At 42.8% G+C, this 18,432-nt stretch overlaps 1 protein-coding gene across 1 annotated transcript; it reads left to right on the forward strand.

Annotated features, from left to right (window-relative positions):
• The first annotated feature begins 253 nt into the window (after window positions 1-253).
• LOC142312379 (uncharacterized) lies at window positions 254-15,537 on the forward strand. Its single transcript, XM_075351319.1, has 4 exons — window positions 254-360; window positions 444-541; window positions 739-829; window positions 14,206-15,537. Exons 1-4 carry the CDS (start codon window positions 276-278, stop codon window positions 15,297-15,299), a joined length of 1,368 nt encoding a protein of 455 aa, XP_075207434.1. The 5' UTR covers window positions 254-275; the 3' UTR covers window positions 15,300-15,537.
• Window positions 15,538-18,432: the final 2,895 nt, after the last annotated feature.

Raw genomic sequence — 18,432 nt, forward strand, 5'->3', positions numbered from 1 at the left:
AGACCTCTAGTGAGCGCTGTCAGGCCCCTGTGTCTGAGGGATGGGGAAGACCCCTGAGCCCAATCACGGGGCCTCACCCCCCGATACATGAGGACATCAATGACCAGAAGATCCTAGAACTCACCTACAAGATGATTGAGCTGCTGACTGGAGAGGTGACACTGCTGGGAATGCTGGGACATTATACAGTAACGCTATGAAGGGATCGGGGGTGACGGTATCATTGTATGTGACAGGTTCCTATAAGGTGTCAGGACGTCACCGTCTATTTCTCCATGGAGGAGTGGGAGTATTTAGAAGGACACAAAGATCTGTACAAGGACGTCATGATGGAGGTTCCCCAGCCCCTCACATCACCAGGTAATAGACAGGACTAAATACACACGGCCTATAATTATCTGTATGTAAGGAATGAATTCAGCCCCTGTATGTGTCTCCTCCAGGTCTATCCAGTAAGAGGACAACACCAGAGAGATGTCCCCGTCCTCTTCTCCCACAGGACTGTAAACAAGAAGATCCCGATGTTCCTCAGGATCATCAGGTAGATGGAGAGAAGGGGCCATGAAATCTCCCTATGATGTGTAGACGGCTGTGTAGGTCTTGTGCTCAGTCTTGTTTTATCCTCCAGTATTGTATGTGTTATACTTGTGTAATGAGAGCGGTGGAGATGGCAGGATTAGAGCTGATCATAGATGGGACTTCTCCATCTGTCTGTGACTTTTACAATCTTTGTTTCAGGGGGAAGATCTGCCCCATATTAATACTACAGAGACATATGTGAGGGGTGATGAGCGGAGTAAAGAGGAGATTCCTACAGATGACTACCCAGGTGAGTAGTGACCACTTAATGCAGAACTAATTACAAAAAAAACAAAAAGCAAAAACTGATTACAGTGTCGGTCTCCCATATGTTTTGTTCCTGATGCACGGACATATGATCGCTGCAGCCAATCACTGGTTAATACAGAAATCTGTTGGCCACCTCTGCCATCAGTGATTGACTCTAGAGGTCAAATGTTCTTCTGATCGAAAAAACGTTGACGTCAGACTGGCGAGGTTTTGGGGCTTCATTGAAAATAGAGTATTTGTGAGCGTTAGGTAAGTATGGTTTATTCCTTTACGATTAATAATTGTTATATTTTTAGCATGCTGGATGTTTTTTTAAGAAAACAAAATCCTGGTGGACAAACTCTTTCATGAATTCCACAGATTTTCAAGATATTTGCATTGGACTATTGTTTTTCCAATCTACAGCATTGTTTTCTTTTGAATCCCCCTAACATTCAATTATGTTTTAAGCTCGATTTCGAAATCAGAACCCGGAGAGGACTCTGAGGGTTATAGAGGAATTTCTAGAGAAACAATTTAGAATTAGTAGATTAAGGGGTATTTTGCACACTACGACATTGCAAGCCGATGCTGCGATGCCGTGCGCGATAATCTCCGCCCCCGTCGCAGCAGCGATATCTTGTGATTGCTGCTGTAGCGAACTTTATCGCTACGGCAGCTTCACATGCACTGCCCTGCAACGTCGCTCTGGCCGGCGAACCGCCTCCTTCCTAAGGGGGCGGGTCGTGCGGCATCACAGCGACGTCACACGGCAGGCGGCCAATAGAAGCTGAGGGGCGGAGATGAGCGAGATGTAAACATCCTGCCCACCTCCTTCCTGCCACATAGCCAGTGGACGCAGGTAAGGTGATGTTCCTCGCTCCTACGGCTTCACACACAGCAATGTGTGCTGCCTGCTGGAACGAGTAACAACATCGTTCCGTCGCTGCTTCGAAATTATGGAAATGTCGGACCCTACACTGATCATACGATAACGACGGATTTGCGCTCGTTAATCGTATATAAAAGGATTCACATACTGCTATGTCGATAGCGACGCCTGATATTCGTCCCTTTCGATTTGACCCCACCGACATCGCACCTGCGATGTCGTAGTGTGCAAAGTACCCCTAAGGAGAAACCATGTAAATAACTCAGAATCCAGAAATAAGCTTATTGCACATCGGATTGAGCTCCTTGATATGTGTTGAGTTGGACGTTTGTGTGAAGTACCAAGCAAACGGTGACAGAAAAGGGAAGGGAAACCCTATCTCTAGGGAAGGGGGAGATGGTGACCCCTGACCAAACCTAACGCTGGTCCCTGGCGTCCCTCAGCACCCTAGATAGGTACCGCGCCAAGTCGGATACCTCACCATAGGTATTCCTATTGCTGGACCTTAAATAAGGAACGGGTAGTATGAGCTTTTTGTCTTCCCCACTAAACATTATAGACAATACAAGGAGGACTCGGGGAAAATGCATGAACTACTTATTTACAGATGGCTGAGGTAAAAGTTCAGCAAAGATACCACAGATGAGTACAAGCCACCTGCTTGCAATGAGGGCTTGAATGAACTGAAAATATCACCAGTCCAGGAAAGATGGGAGTATTTAAGCATAAGTGAAATACTGATCAGCAGCTGGGTGGAAAGAGGGTTCCGCTGGGTCCTAAAGGGGAGAGATGAAAACCCAACAGAAAAGCTACTTAATGCAATGAATACTAACAGCTGGAACAATAGAAAGTCAAGGAGCATTTTGCGCAGCCAAACGCTGTTATTTTCTATTGCCAGAAACCACATGACTGCCTGTCACCCATGACACACCCATACCAACTACCTGGTATATGAAGTGTATCACTCACTGCACTGTAGTACATTCCTTGGATCCAGGACTCCACATTCAGCTGGAGGTGCTTAGCTTGTAAATCCAAGTGCAGGAAGAGAAATCACAGAGTCCCATAGAATTAGCGGCACTTACCATCTGTATAAAATTTTGTGCTTTATTGAATCAACTTCATAAAATGACAGCCACGGCAATTATCGCCCCCCCCCCCCCGGTGACGCTGCATTGAATAGCATGTTAGTACACCCCTGTGGGCATGTTAACATGCTAAGAGGGCAGCTAGTCGGGGGATATAATTCCCTTAGGACTAGTCCCTGCACTCATTAGCATAAGATAAAATCTTTAGAAATACTTTTTCTATATATCTCTTTATCTATGCAGGTGTTTACAGGGATGGTTAGGCAGGGATTAGAAATATGCCCCTGGGTGCATATTGCACATAACAGGTCCACTTTAAGGACTCTTTGCTGATAGTTTCTAGTTCAATCTCCTGCGGCTGGTTTGTGACTACTCCCCTTTCCTTTAAATATTCACATGTTCCATCACCTGATGCCAGCTATAGAATTGCATTCATTCTGAACTGAAAACTGTAGAGGGAGGAAGGGTTTGAAAGCTGTTGGAGCCTTGTCTCCTCCAGCCCTGGTGTCTGGCTGCAGCAGTGAGGTTCATTGTATATCCTTTTTGTCTATGTTCCCCTGTCTGTCTTCTTTCTCCTGTGATTTATTATCTCAGTGGTGAGGTCTAGTGTACTCACTGGCCTTTGCACTAGCCAGGGTAAGTGGAGGGACAGCTAGGAACTAGGCACGCGACGGTAGGTTAGTGTCAGGAGGTGACCAGTCTGATCAGAATAAACTAACAACCTCATGGTCAGTTTGTATACATTTTTGCCGAGCCGCCATAGATCAATGTATGAGTTTTGGATGTACCGTCCATGTCTTTTTCTACAGCTTTGGAATAATAACTATTACAGGTTATGGAAATTTAAAGTGTAAACTAGACAAAATAATGCTTAGAAAGGAAAAGGACATGCTGAAGCATCAAAACACAATGCTAGAAGTGATTGTAGAGCTGAGATCAGTGGGTGAGGATATAAGAGATAGCGTTGCAGTCATATTTCTATGTAGTTTCTTTGACACATAAAATGCACTGATTAATGTTAGAGACCATGGCTGACACAGACCTGACAGTATAATACTTGTAAAGGCCAGGTTAGGGGATAATTACAAGATAAGAGAAATTGTACCGGATTCCACAGACAGTGACACCATATCTCTCCCATTGTTTCCATAGGTTTTTATAAAGGAGTATAAATGACCAGTCCTACTTTTTTGTATCCATTCTATACTTTCAACAACAATAATAATAATAATAATAATAATAATATTTATGTGTGTTTGTGTATATATACAGTTGTGCTCTAAACTTTACATATCCAGGCAGATTTTTTTGCTTTTTCAGCCTTTTTTCAGAGAATATGAATGATAACACAAAATCATTTTTTCCCACTCATGGTTGGTGATCGGGTGAAGCCATTTATTGTCATCTACTGTGTTTTCTCTTTTTAAATCATAATGACAACCAAAAACCTCCAAATGACCATGATCAAAAGTTCACGTACCCTGGTGATTTTGGCCTGATAACATGCACAGAAGTTGACACAAATGGGTTTGAAGGGCTAATAAAAGTAACATCATCACCTGTGACCTGTTTGCTTGTAATCAGTGTGTGCATAAAAGCTGAGTGAGTTTCTGGGATCCAGACAGACTCTTGCATCCTTCATCCAGCCACTGACGTTTTTGGATTGTGAAACATGGGGAAAGCAAAAGAATTGTCACCTGATCTACGGGAAAAAATAGTTGAACTGTATAAAACAGGAAAGGGATACAAAAAGATATCGAAGAAATGACAATGCCAGTCAGCAGTGTTCAAACTGGGATTAACAAATAGAAAATCAGAAGCTATGTAAAAACCAAACCACGATCAGGTAGACCAACTAAAATTTTGGGCATAACTGCCAAGAAAATTGTTCAGGATGCAAAGAAAAACCCACAAATAACATCAACTGAAATACAGGACTCACTGAAAACTAACAGTGGAGCTGTTTCAAGATTCACAATAAGAAGGCACTTGAATAGGCTGCATAGTCGCGTCATCAGAAGAAAGCCATTAGTGTGCAAATGCCATAAAGTATCCTTGCCTACAATATGCCAAACAGCAAAAAAAAAGCCTCCAAACTTCTGGAACAAGGTAATTGGGAGTGATGAGACCAAAATCAAACTTTTTGACCACAACCATAAATGTTACATTTGGGGAGGTGTCAACAAGGCCTATGATGAAAGGAACAACATTCCTACTGTAAAGCACAGAGGTGGATTGCTGATGATGTGGGGATGTGTGAGCTACAAAGGCACCGGAAACTTCGTCAAAGTTGAAGGAAATATGAATGCAGTACCTTATCAGCAAATACTGAAGGCAAATTTGCACTCATCAGCCCCGAGGTTGTGCATAGGACGTATTTGGACGTTCCAACATGATAACGATCCAAAACACAAGGCCAGTCGACCTGTCATTGGCTACAGCAGAACAAAGTGAAGTTTCTGGAGTGGCCATCTCAGTCTCCTCACCTCAATATCATTGAGCCACTCTGGGGAGAACTCAAGCGCACAGTTCATGCAAGAAAGCCAAGGAATTTACAGGAACTGGAGGCTTTTTGCCAAGAAGAATGGGGCAGCTTTACCATCTAAGAAAATAAAAAGCCTCATCCACAACTACCACAAAATACTTCAAGCTGTAATTTGATGTCAGAGGGAGCAATACACCGTATTAAGAACTGGGGTATGTGAACTTTTGATCAGGGTCTTTTGGATGTTATTGATTGTCATTATGATTTAAAAAAGAGAACAGTAGTTTGACAAAAAATGGCTTCATCCAACCACTAAGCATGAGTGGAAAAAAAGATTTTTTGTTACCGTGTTTTTCCAAAAATAAGACCTCCCCCAAAAATAAGCCCTAGCAGAGATTTTCAGCATTTTCGGAGAAAGGCTTAAATATAAGCCCTCCCCTGAAAATAAGCCCTAATCGCGGATCAATAATGAAGTGTCCGTGCAGCTAAAAAAGATACAGATACTGCAGGACACTTCATTATAGACAGCGGCACCCCGTAATCACACTCACCCGACGCTGAGCAGCAGGACCTGCAGTGATCACACACCCGCACACATCAGTTCTCTCACACACACACACACACACACACACACACATATATATACACACACACACACACACATCTCACACACACACCAGATCTCACACACAGTCAGATCGCACACATAACCAGATCGCACACACAAACATCGGATCACACGCAAACATCAAATCACACACACACACAAACATCAGATCGCACACACATCGGATCGCATACACACTCACCTCATCCAGCGACACCGATCTCTTCTCGTCGGGAGAATCCTGAGATGCAGTGCGGTGCAGCGCGACGAACAGGACCTGCGGCCGGACACGTGACTTGCTCTCATTCCCTGCTGCCGTAAGTGCTAGATGTGATGTGTGTGTGTGTGTGATCTGCTGTGTGTGTGTGTGTGTGTGTGATCTGCTGTATGTGTCTGCAATCGGCTGTGTTTGTGTGTCTGCAATCGGCTGTGTGTATCTGTGATCGGCTGTGTGTATCTGTGATCGGCTGTGTGTGCCTGTGATCGGCTGTGTGTGCCTGTGATCGGCTGTGTGTGCCTGTGATCGGCTGTGTGTGATCTGTGATCGGATGTGTGTATCTGTGATCGGCTGTGTGTATCTGTGATCGGCTGTGTGTATTTGTGATCGGCTGTGTGTGCCTGTGATCGGATGTGTGTATCTGTGATCGGCTGTGTGTGCCTGTTATCGGATATGTGTATCTGTGATCGGCTGTGTGTGCCTGTTATCGGATATGTGTATCTGTGATCGGCTGTGTGTGCCTGCGATCTGCTGTGTGTGATCTGCTGTGTATATCTGCGATCTGCTGTGTGTGTGATCTACTGTGTGTGTGTGTTTGTGTGTCTGATCTGCTGTGTGTGAGATCTGCTGTGTGTGCCTGCGATCTGCTGTGTGGGTCAGCGTGTCAGCTAGCAGCAGGGGAGGACGGTGTGCAGCACCGACCGGAGATCACAGGAGGACCTTGGAACCACGCAGACGTCCTGGTGTGGTGAGTATGAGTCTCCTATGAAGTGGGTGGTCTGCTTTTTTGGGGGGGTAAACTTACCCCCAACCGTGTTTCTCCAAGAATAAGACCTCCTCCAAAAATAAGCCCTAGTGCTTTTTTGGGGGGCAAAAAAAATATAAGACAGTGTCTTATTTTTGGAAAAACACGGTATCATTCATATTCTCTGAAATAAGGCCAAGAAAGCAAAAAAATCTGCCGGGGTATGTAAACTATTGAGCACAACTGTATATACACACATATTATATATATATATATATGCATAAAGTTGAAACACTTAGATTTCCTCCACTCTCTATACAGACACATCTGCAGGTTTTTCCTTCCCGTCTCTATAAAGACACATCTACAGGTTTTTCTCACTATCTGACATGAAATCAGAATAAACCTTTCCCGTTTTCGGTCAATTAGAGTAAATTAGAAACCACAATTATTTATATTTGCCAAATGCCAGAAAAATGAGAGAGAGACAAAATGTTTTAAGGTATTTTTATTACTTTCTGCAAAGTCAGAAGTTTCCATCCATTTCATTAGTATTTGGTACCATTGACCTTAAACTGTGTGACTTGGGTGAAACATTTTGTATCTCCTTCTACTAGCTTCTCACAATAGTTGGTAGGAATTTGGGCTTATTTCTCCTGACAGAACTGGTGTAACTGAGCCATGTTTGTAGGTCGCCTTGCTCGCACTGGCCTAATCAGCCCTGCCCATACATTTTCAATAGGATTGAGATCAGGGTTTTGTGATGGCCACTCCAAAACATTGAATTTTATCCTTAAGCCACTTTATAACCAGTTTGGCAGTATGCTTCTGGTAATTGTCCATTTGGAAGACCCATTTCCGCTCAAGCTTTAAGTTCCTGGCTGATGTCTTGAAATGTTGCTTCAGTTTTGCCACATAATCTTCTTTCCTCATGATGCCATTTATTTTGTGAAGTGCACCAGTCCGTGCTGCAGAAAAACAACCCCATGAGTTGATGCTGCCACCCCCGTGTTTCACAGTTGGGATTGTGTTCTTAGGCTTTAAAGCTTCTTCAAATGTAACAATGGTCATTATAGCCAAACAGTTCAATTTTTGTTTAGTCAGACCACAGGACATGTCTCCAAAAGTTAAGGTCTTTGTTCCTGTGTTCATTTGCAGATCTAGGAGGAAGAAACTGGGATATGCCGCGCTGACACCACACGTCACGTTTGGTGTCAGCACGGCATATCCCGGTTTCTTTCTCCTACATCTTCAATACGTTTTTCTGGGGCTGCAGCAGATGCCATTTCATGCTTTTATAGGAGTTTTGACAAGCACAACTTCTATAGGTGAGTACGTCTACCTGTTAGGGTGTTATCTGGTAAGATATGACAATCTATCTGCGCTTTTTTTATCCGCAGCACACTTCTGTGTGCATTTGCAAACATATTTTGGCTTTTTATGTTTCTTTTGGAGTAATGGCTTCTTCCTGGCAGAGTGGCCTTTCAGCCCATGCTGATACAGTACTCGTTTTACTGTGCATAATCACACAATCTTACCAGCTTCCACCAGCATATTCACATAGTCTTTGGCTTTTGTTCTTGGGTTCATATTCACATGTCTGACCAAAGCAGGTTCAACTCTGGTACACAGAACTCGTATTCTTCCTGAGCGGTATGATGGCTGGACATTCCCATCTTGTTTGTACTTGCATATAATAATTTGTACAGATGAACGAGGCACCTTCAGGTATCTGGAAATTTCACCTAATGATGCACCAGACTTGTACAAGTCCACAATTCTCTTACTGAGATCTTGGCTGATTTCTTTTGACTTTCCCATGATGCTACACAAAGAAGCAGCGTGTTTCAGGTGTGCATTAAAATACATCCACAGGTGTGTCTGTAATTAACTCAGAAGTTCTCAATAAACCTATCAGAAGCTTCCAAAGACATAACATCATCATATGGGCTGTCCCATATTGTTTAAAGCCATAGTACTCATAGTGTATGTAAACATTTGACTTTGCAGAAAGTAAAAATGCCTTAAAACATTTTCTCTCTCTTTCCCACTATTCTATTTATTTGGAAAATAAAAATAATTTTGCTTCTGAATTGAACTACAAAGGGAAAGTTTTATTTTGATTTAATGTCAGATATTGAGAAAACCTGCAGATGTGTATTTTTAGATAGTATATGTAAACGTCTGGTTTCAACTGTATATATATCATTTCAGCAATACACTTGAAAAAGATGTCGTATGCTTCACAATTGATATATAAATGCAGCCAAGCAATAGTGTAAAATTGTGGTAATAATTAAAATATAACCTATAACCCCTTCACCCCCGGCCACTAAAACACCCTAATGACCGGGCCATTTTTTGCAATTCTGACCAGTGTCACTTTGACAGGTTATAACTCTGGAACGCTTCAACGGATCCTGGCGATTCTGAGATTGTTTTTTCGTGACATATTGTACTTCATGTCAGTGGTAAATTTAGGCTGATACTTTTTGCGTTTATTTGTGAAAATTTAGGAAATTGTGCGAAAATTTGGAAAATTTCGCAATTTTCAAACTTTGAAAATTTATGCCCATAAATCTGAGAGATATGTCACACAAAATAGTTACTAAATAACATTTCCCACTTGTCAACTTTACATCAGCGCAATTTTCGAAAGAAATTTTTTTTTCGTTAGGAAGTTAGAAGGGGTCAAAGTTCATCAGCAATTTCTAATTTTTCCAACAAAATTTCCAAAATATTTTTTTAGGGACCACATCACATTTGAAGTGACTTTGAGAGGCCGAGGTGACAGAAAATACCCAAAAGTGACCCCATTCTAAAAACTGCACCCCTCACACTGCTCAAAACCATATCCAAGAAGTTTATTAACCCTTTAGGTGTGTCACAGGAACCAAAGCAATGTGGAAGGAAAAAATGAAAATTTTACTTTTTAACACAAAAATGTTACTTTAGCCATAAAATTTTCATTTTTACAAGGGAGAAAAGAGAAAGTGCACCCTACAATTTATTGTGCATGTTCTCCTGAGTACGCTGATACCCCATATGTGGTAAAAATCAATTGTTTGGGCGCACGGCAGAGCTCGGAAGGGAAGGAGCGCCATTTGAATTTTTGAACACAAAATTAGCTGCACTCATTAGCGGACGCCATGTCGGGTTTGAAGACTCCCTGAGGTGCCTAAACAATGGAGCTCCCCCACAAGTGACCCCATTTTGGAAACTAGAGCCCTCAAATATTTTTTCTAGATGTTTGATGAGCACTTTGAACACCTGGGGGCTTCACAGAAATTTATAACGTTGAGCCGTGAAAAGAAAAAAATTTTTTTTTACCACAAAACTGTTGCTTCAACTAGGTAGCTTTTTTTTTCACAAGGGTATCGGGAAAAAATGCAACATAAAATGTATTGTCCATTTTCTCCTGAGTACGCAGATACCTCATATGTGGTGGAAATCAAATGTTTGGACACACGGCAGTGCTCGGAAGGCAAGGAGCGCCATTTGAATTTTTGAACGCAAAATTAGCTGCACTCATTAGCGGACGCCATGTCGGGTTTGAAGACCCCCTGAGGTGCCTAAACAATGGAGCTCCCCACAAGTGACCCCATTTTGGAAACTAGAGCCCTCAAATATTTTTTATAGATGTTTGGTGAGCACTTTGAACACCTGGGGGCTTCACGGAAGTTTATAACGTTGAGCCGTGAAAAGAAAAAATTTTTTTTTTACCACAAAACTGTTGCTTCAACTAGGTAGCTTTTTTTTTCACAAGGGTATCGGGAAAAAATGCAACATAAAATGTATTGTCCATTTTCTCCTGAGTACGCAGATACCTCATATGTGGTGGAAATCAAATGTTTGGACACACGGCAGTGCTCGAAAGGCAAGGAGCGCCATTTGAATGCAAAATTAGCTGCACTAATTAGCGGACGCCATGTCAGGTTTGAAGACCCCCTGAGGTGCCTAAACAATGGAGCTCCCCCACAAGTGACCCCATTTTGGAAACTAGAGCCCTCAAATATTTTTTCTAGATGTTTGATGAGCACTTTGAACACCTGGGGGCTTCACAGAAGTTTATAACGTTGAGCCGTGAAAAGGAAATTTTTTTTTTTTACCACAAAACTGTTGCTTCAACTAGGTAGCTTTTTTTTTCACAAGGCTATCAGGAAAAAATGCACCATAAAATGTATTGTGCATTTTCTCCTGAGTACGCAGATACCTCATATGTGGTGGAAAGTAATTGTTTGGGCGCATGGCGGGGCTCAGAAGAGAAGGAGCGCCATTTGACAGCAAAATTGGTTGGAATCATTAGCGGACGCCATGTCACGTTTGGAGACCCCCTATGGTGCCTAAACAATGGAGCTCCCCCACAAGTGACACCATTTTGGAAACTAGAGCCCTCAAATAATTTTTCTAGATGTTTGGTGAGCACTTTGAACACCTGGGGGCTTCACAGAAGTTTATAGCGTTGAGCCGTGAAAAGAAAATTTTTTTTTTTTACCACAAAACGGTTGCTTCAACTAGGTAGCTTTTTTTTTCACAAGGGTAACAGGAAAAAATGCACCATAAAACGTATTGTGCAATTTCTCCTGAGTACACAGACACCTCATATGTGGTGGAAAGTAATTGTTTGGGCGCACGGCGGGGCTCAGAAGAGAAGGAGCGCCATTTGACTTTTCAAACGCACAGACGCAGTGCACTGATCGGCCGCTGCAGGACGCACGGTCGGATGCGATAAAAAAAAGCGTCGGGGATACGTAAAAAAAAAAGTCACGCCAAAAATTGACCATGGATGCAGATACGTTATGTGCATCCCTGATCAGCGCTTGGCGGGACGCACGGACGGATGCGATACAAAAAGCGTCGCAAATACGGAAAAAAGTCACGTCAAAAATTGAGCAGGGATGCCGATCCGTTATCTGCATCCCTAATCAGCGCTCGGCGGGACGCACGGACGGATGTGATACAAAAAGCGTCGTGAATACGGAAAAAAGTCACGCCAAAAACTGACCACGGATGCAGATCCGTTATCTGCATCCCTGATCAGCGCTCGGCGGGACGTACGGACGGATGCGATACAAAAAGCGTCGTGAATACGGAAAAAAGTCACGCCAAAAATTGACCATGGATGCCGATCCGTTATGTGCATCCCTGATCAGCGCTTGGCGGGACGCACGGACGGATGCGAGACAAAAAGCGTCGGGGATACGGAAAAAAAAGTCACGCCAAAAATTGAGCAGGGATGCCGATCCGTTATCTGCATCCCTGATCAGCGCTTGGCGGGACGCACAGACGGATGAGGTGTAAAAATGGACAGGGGATACGGGAAAAAAAAAAAAAGTTATACTCACAGTACCCAGAGGACTAGCAGGAGGATCACTGACCAGAAGAGCTGCAGAGGAACAGATGGCAGAGAGATGGACAGCTTTACAGGAGCAGCAGGCAGATCAGCAGAATGCCCAGGAAGGACCCAGCGATGGACGCAGATGTGATCAGGCCGGTGAAGACAGGTAAGAGGACGTCGGGGGAGAGGGGGTGGTGAGAGCAGAGGGGGGGGAGAGCAGAGGGGGAGGGGGGAGAGCAGAGGGGGAGACCGGAGAGGGAGCTGCAGAAGCAGAATAGAGATAATGGGGGAGGCAGTCAGATCGCGGGGGGAGCAGATCGGGATGTCGGGGGGGGGTTGGGGGGAGCAGATCGGGATGTCGGGGGGGGCAGATCGCAGGGGGGGCACGGCAGGGGCTATCACGGCAGCGCGCAGGGGCACCACGGGAGCGCGCACGAGCTGCAAAGTGAGCACAGTACTCACGTGCAGCAGCAGCGGTGACCTCAGCTACGGCGGCAGCAGCAGCGGTGGCGTGGTACCACAAGTACCAGCCACTGCATGCTGCAGACATGTTGGGGGAGGGCTCGCAGGCCAGCACAGGCCTGGGGAGGGCGGCCACCGGCAGATCAGACCGCCCCACTGCACACTGATTGGAGCGATTGCGCGTCATAGCACGATCGCTCCAATCAGTGCTGCAGGGGCTGGGGGAGGCATGTTTGAGGTCCACCTATGATATGCTGCAGCAGCTGCGGCATCTCATAGCTGGATCTCACAGGATCGCACTAATTCGGGCATTATTTTTGCCGAAATTAGTGCGATCGATGTGGTTGGCGGTTCAGATTTGAACAGCCAATCACATCGATCGTCGATAGGGGGTGGCGATGCCGCCCCCCCTGGGGTCAAGCAAAGGTCCCCTGCTGTAAGAAACAGCAGGGGACATCATTTGAAAGCCGTTGCTATGGCCACGGCAATCAAATGAAGTTTAGGCCGTAAAATTACGTCCCTGGTCGTTAAGTCACGTTAAAATAGGACGTAATTTTACGGCCCGCGGTCGTGAAGGGGTTAATGGTTAATGATTAAAAATATCAAACCACACAACAAATACGGTTGTAAAGAACAACCAAACAGATTGGAGCAGATGTAAAGCTCCTAGTATCACCATGGAAGGACAAACCTCACACGGGGGGAGGGGAGGGGAGAGAACCTCCCACCACGGTGATAGAAAAGCAGACAACACTAGACAAGTTGTCAAATACATAAAACTGAGTTATATACGAAAGATAGTATAGTCATATAGACAAAACTCATAAGATATATAAAGAAAACTTTAGTTGTCCAATATATAGAGGGGGGGGCCAAAACATAACAGCCTCACAATACCCCTCAATTGGCAACCATCTGACCTGATATGCTCTTAGACCTCCCAACGCCCTCACAGCTGTATGCCAAGGCCCAGACACAACATGCTGGAGGTCTGCTTTACTGAATCTCTCTTTTGACCATAGTCCCCTGAGGAATAAGCATATTATGAAACGCGTTGGGAGGTCTAAGAGCATATCAGGTCAGATGGTTGCCAATTGAGGGGTATTGTGAGGCTGTTATGTTTTGCCCCCCCCTCTATATATTGGACAACTAAAGTTTTCTTTATATATCTTATAAGTTTTGTCTATATGACTATACTATCTTTCGTATATAACTCAGTTTTATGTATTTGACAACTTGTCTAGTGTTGTCTGCTCTTCTATCATCGTGGTGGGAGGTTCTCCCCCCCCCCCCCTCCCCCCGTGTGAGGTTTGTCCTTCCATGGTGATACTAGGAGCTTTACATCTGCTCCAATCTGTTTGGTTGTTCTTTACAACCGTATTTGTTGTGTGGTTTGATATTTTTAATCATTAACCATTAAAGGTTATATTTTAATTGTTACCACAATTTTACACTATTGCTTGGCTGCATTTATACAGCAATACACTTGATACAAATCCATTGTGTTTTGTAATATATGAATGTTTTGGTTTTTTTTTTGCAGATAACTTTACCAGTAGCTTAGATGTAATATTTTCAGATTATAAAACAGATGATCATGGTATCACACCAAATACATATGAAGAACATGCCATTATCCCATACATATCGCCATCCTATTACAGCAAAGATTTATCATCTGATATTTTTCAACGTGTCCTATCTTCTACGGGGGAGAAGCCATTTCCATGCTTAGAATGTGGGAAATATTTTTCAAGAAAATCATCTCTTGCTAAACATCAGAGAATTCACACAGGAATGAACCTTATTTCATGTTCAGAATGTGGAAAATGTTTTCCAGACAAATCAAGTCTTATAAAACATCAGAGAATTCACACAGGAGAGAAGCCAAATTCATGTTCAGTATGTGGAAAATGTTTTGCAATTAAATCAAATCTTGTTAGACATCAGAGAATACACACAGGAGAGAAGCCATTTTCATGTCCAGATTGTGAGAAATGTTTTATAGGCAAATCGTATCTTGCTAAACATCAAAGAATTCACACAGGGGAGAAGCCATTTTCTTGTTTAGACTGCGGTAAATGTTATATAGACAAATCATATCTTGTTAAACATCAGAGAACTCACACAGGGAAGAAGCCATTTTCCTGTTCAGAATGCGGAAAATGTTTTATAGAAAAATCAGATCTTGTTAAACATCAGAGAATTCACACAGGGGAAAAACCATTTTCGTGTTCAGAATGCGAAAAATGTTTTATAGACAAGTCAGATCTTGTTAAACATCAGAGAATTCACACAGGGGAGAAGCCATTTTCATGTTCAGAATGTGGGAAATGTTTTATAGACAAAGCAGAGCTTGCTAAACATCAGAGAATTCACACAGGGGAGAAGCCATTTTCATGTTCAGAATGCGGTAAATGTTTTATAGACAAATCATATCTTGTTAAACATCAAAGAATTCACACAGGGGAAAAGCCATTTTTTTGTTCAGAATGCGGTAAATGTTTTATAGACAAATCAGATCTTGTTAAACATCACAGAATTCACACAGGGGTGAAACCATTTTCGTGTTCAGAATGTGGGAAATGTTTTTCCTACAAAGGAGATCTTGTTAAGCATAAGAGAACTCACACATGAAAGAAACCATATTCTTGTCCAGAATGTCAAAAAGTTTTACCAACAAAACACATCTTGTTTCACATGAAAGAGCCCACACGAGCAAATCCATTTTCCTGTCCAAATGTGGTAAATGTTATTTGTATATTTTGAACTCTTTTTAAGTATCTGAGAAGTCAAGGGGAGAAACCTTTTTCATGTTGAGAACTTGGAAAATGTTTTATCGTGAAATTTCATCATCTTAAATGGGATGGCCATCAACTAACCACCTGACCGCTAGATGGATCCCTCTTCAGCTGTCCTGATCGAGTACAGCAGCAGGTCACCACATCTGATCAAGTAGAAGAGAGAGGCTTCGTAAACCTCTGTAGAATTCATAACCAAATATTAATAAAGGTTGTATAATAATGATAAAAATATCTTTGTTTGGATCCATATTGCTTTATTGTTTAGATGTTAAGATATTGCTTTAGTTTTAATTCTGTGTGCCCATACTTTTCCAGTTCATACCCTACCCAAAATTTAAAAATCAATAAAAACCATTAAAATGAAAGATATTGCCTTAGAATTTATAAGGATTAGGAAGAGCTGGTAGGCATTTTGTTTACAACTAGTCAAATGAGAAATAATGCTATGTATGCCAGATTTTTTAAGGGGTAACATTTCTCCTTCTGGGGAGTGACATTCCAGGGTAAGAAGGCTTATAGGCCATGCAATGCTCTCTGGAAAATTAAATATGTAAATTGTCTTTTTAGAGAAGAAGATTTGAACTCTAGTGCCATCTTTTGGAAATAGCAATCTTAAAAGTCAATATTGACCCTTTGACGAGCCTTACCACATGTCCTAGGATACAATCCAAACCTTAATCTCAATTTGCAGACATGTTTTGGTTTGTTGCCCCTCATCAGTGCAAGTGCAAAGCATGAGAGCTGATTTGGCTGTATGAGAGGCTTAGAACTAAAGAATTTTTAAGTTCATATTTAAGGAATTAAATAAGTGGCTCAGGAATTGGTGTAGAAAGGAGGGTTCTGGGTTGTTGGAGAACTGAACCGATTTCATTGTTGTCAAGAGGCTTTATGCCAGAGATGGGCAGCACCTTAATTGGAAGGGTGCAGCCGTGAAGGAGGAAAAAACTTCAAGAAGGTTGGAGAAGTGTTTAAACTATGGACTAAGGGGGAGGGCATTTACAGTACAGGAGGTGAAGATAGCGCAGACAGTAACCTAGGCATAAGGAATGAAATTGGGGTGGCATGGGGTAGGGTTTAGGACAGTCAATACACTAAGCAAAATAGAGGTAACCACTAACATTAGAGGGATAACGGAAATGGCCAAAGAAGATAACAATGAGTTCTATTTTAGCTTCATCGATTACAGCAAAGCCTTTGACTGTGTTGATCACCAGAAACTTTGGCATACCATGAAGGATATGGGTGTGCCGAACCATTTGATCAGCCTCATTAGAAACTTTTACATCGACGAAGAAGTAACACTGAACGAAACACAGTGAGTCAAAGTAGAGCGAGGCGTCTGGCAAAGCGGCATCCTGTCACCATTTCTCTTCAATTTGTATGCAGAAGCTATTTTTAGGAAGGCTGGACTTGCCAGAAAAATAGGAATCAAAATTGCTGAACTTATCATAACAATCTTAACCCCTTCACATCCAGGCGTTTTTGCGTTTTTTGTTTTTTTTATTCCTCTTTCTTCCGAGAGCCGTAACTTTATTTTTCCGTCTATCTTCCCACATGAGGGTTTGTTTTTTGCAGGACAAGTTGTACTTTTAAATGAAACCATAAGTTTTACCATATATTGTACTGGAAAATAGAAAAAAAATTTCAAGTGTGGAAAAACTGCAAAAAAAGTGTGCTCGCACAATAGTTTTTGGGATATTTTATTCACCATGTTCACTGTATGGTAAAACTGATGTCACTGTGATGCCTGAGGTCGGTGCGAGTTTGTAGACACCAAACATGTATAGGTTTACTTGTATCTAAAGGGTTAAAAAAAAATCACAAGTTTGTCCAAAAAAGTGGCGCACGTTTTGCACCATTTTCTGAAAACCGTAGCACTCTCATTTTTCGGGATCTATGGCTCAAGGATGGCTTATTTTTTGCGTCTTGACGTTTTTAACGGTACCATTTTTGCGCAGATGCTACTTTTTGATCGCTTGTTATTGCATTCTGTGCAGAATTTGCGGTGACCAAAAAACGTAATTTTGGCTTTTGAAATTGTTTTGCCGCTACGCCATTTACTGATCAAATTAATTGAGTTTATATTTTGATAGATCGGGCGTTTTCTTTGGCGATACCAAATGTGTGTACATTTTATATTTTTTTTAACCCTTTAATTTTCAATGGGGCGAATGGGGGTGATTTGAACTTTTAGGCTTGTTTTTTTTTTTATTTTTTTAAAACTTTATTTAACTTTTTTTATTTTACTATAACTGCAGATATGGTGCTTTACTCTCACTGCTGGCGCTCTGCCGACATTGAGAGAAAGTGACTCATGATAGCTACAGGCGTCATCACATGACCCTGTGCTACTACGGCAACCACTGGAAGTCACGTGATCACGTCACGTGACTTCCGATGAGGGCGGATAAGTTATTGTTATGGCTGCGCACGTATACATGTCGCTGTCAGATTTTAGCAGCGACATGTAAGGGGTTAAAAGTCGTGGGTGGAATGCAATTATACTCGCGACTAGCAGGCACACATGTCAGCTGTTGAAATCTGCTGAAATGTGTGCGGATTGCCGCGGACTGCCCACGGCAGGGGGCAGGGATTAACCTCACATGATGCATGACTTACCCAGTACGTCATGGGTCGTAAATAGGGGCGGACGAACCGTGGCTCAGGGGGCCCGAGAAACTCAGCATTTGTTTCACCTTAATGTGTGTCCAAGTGCGCAGATCCATCTGAAATATTTTGCAACACTGACCGTCTGGTCCCTGCGCTGCAAATTGCGGCGTCACAGGAGGCAGCAGCCGCTCTGGAGGTAACACATGTCCCGACTACTTAAGCAATTGAATATTCTCTACTCTCCACGCCCATAATCCCGCCCACCTCTTTCCACTGAAGCCGGTGCTGAGAGGTGGGCGGGATTATGTGCGTGGAGCGCAGTAATAGCAGCACAGTCATCACCAGGCCGCTGGAGT

This window comes from Anomaloglossus baeobatrachus, chromosome 5, assembly GCF_048569485.1.
Source record: "Anomaloglossus baeobatrachus isolate aAnoBae1 chromosome 5, aAnoBae1.hap1, whole genome shotgun sequence".
NCBI classification, from domain to species: Eukaryota; Metazoa; Chordata; class Amphibia; order Anura; family Aromobatidae; genus Anomaloglossus; species Anomaloglossus baeobatrachus.

What these genes read in the sequence shown, in the direction of transcription:
- LOC142312379 (XM_075351319.1), top strand. Translation starts at nt 276, where the DNA reads ATGGAGGAGTGGGAGTATTTAGAAGGACACAAAGATCTGTACAAGGAC. An exon ending in CCAGCCCCTCACATCACCAG is followed by an intron (nt 361 to 443) that starts GTAATAGACAGG and finishes TGTCTCCTCCAG; the next exon opens with GTCTATCCAGTAAGAGGACA. An exon ending in TCCTACAGATGACTACCCAG is followed by an intron (nt 830 to 14,205) that starts GTGAGTAGTGAC and finishes TTTTTTTTGCAG; the next exon opens with ATAACTTTACCAGTAGCTTA.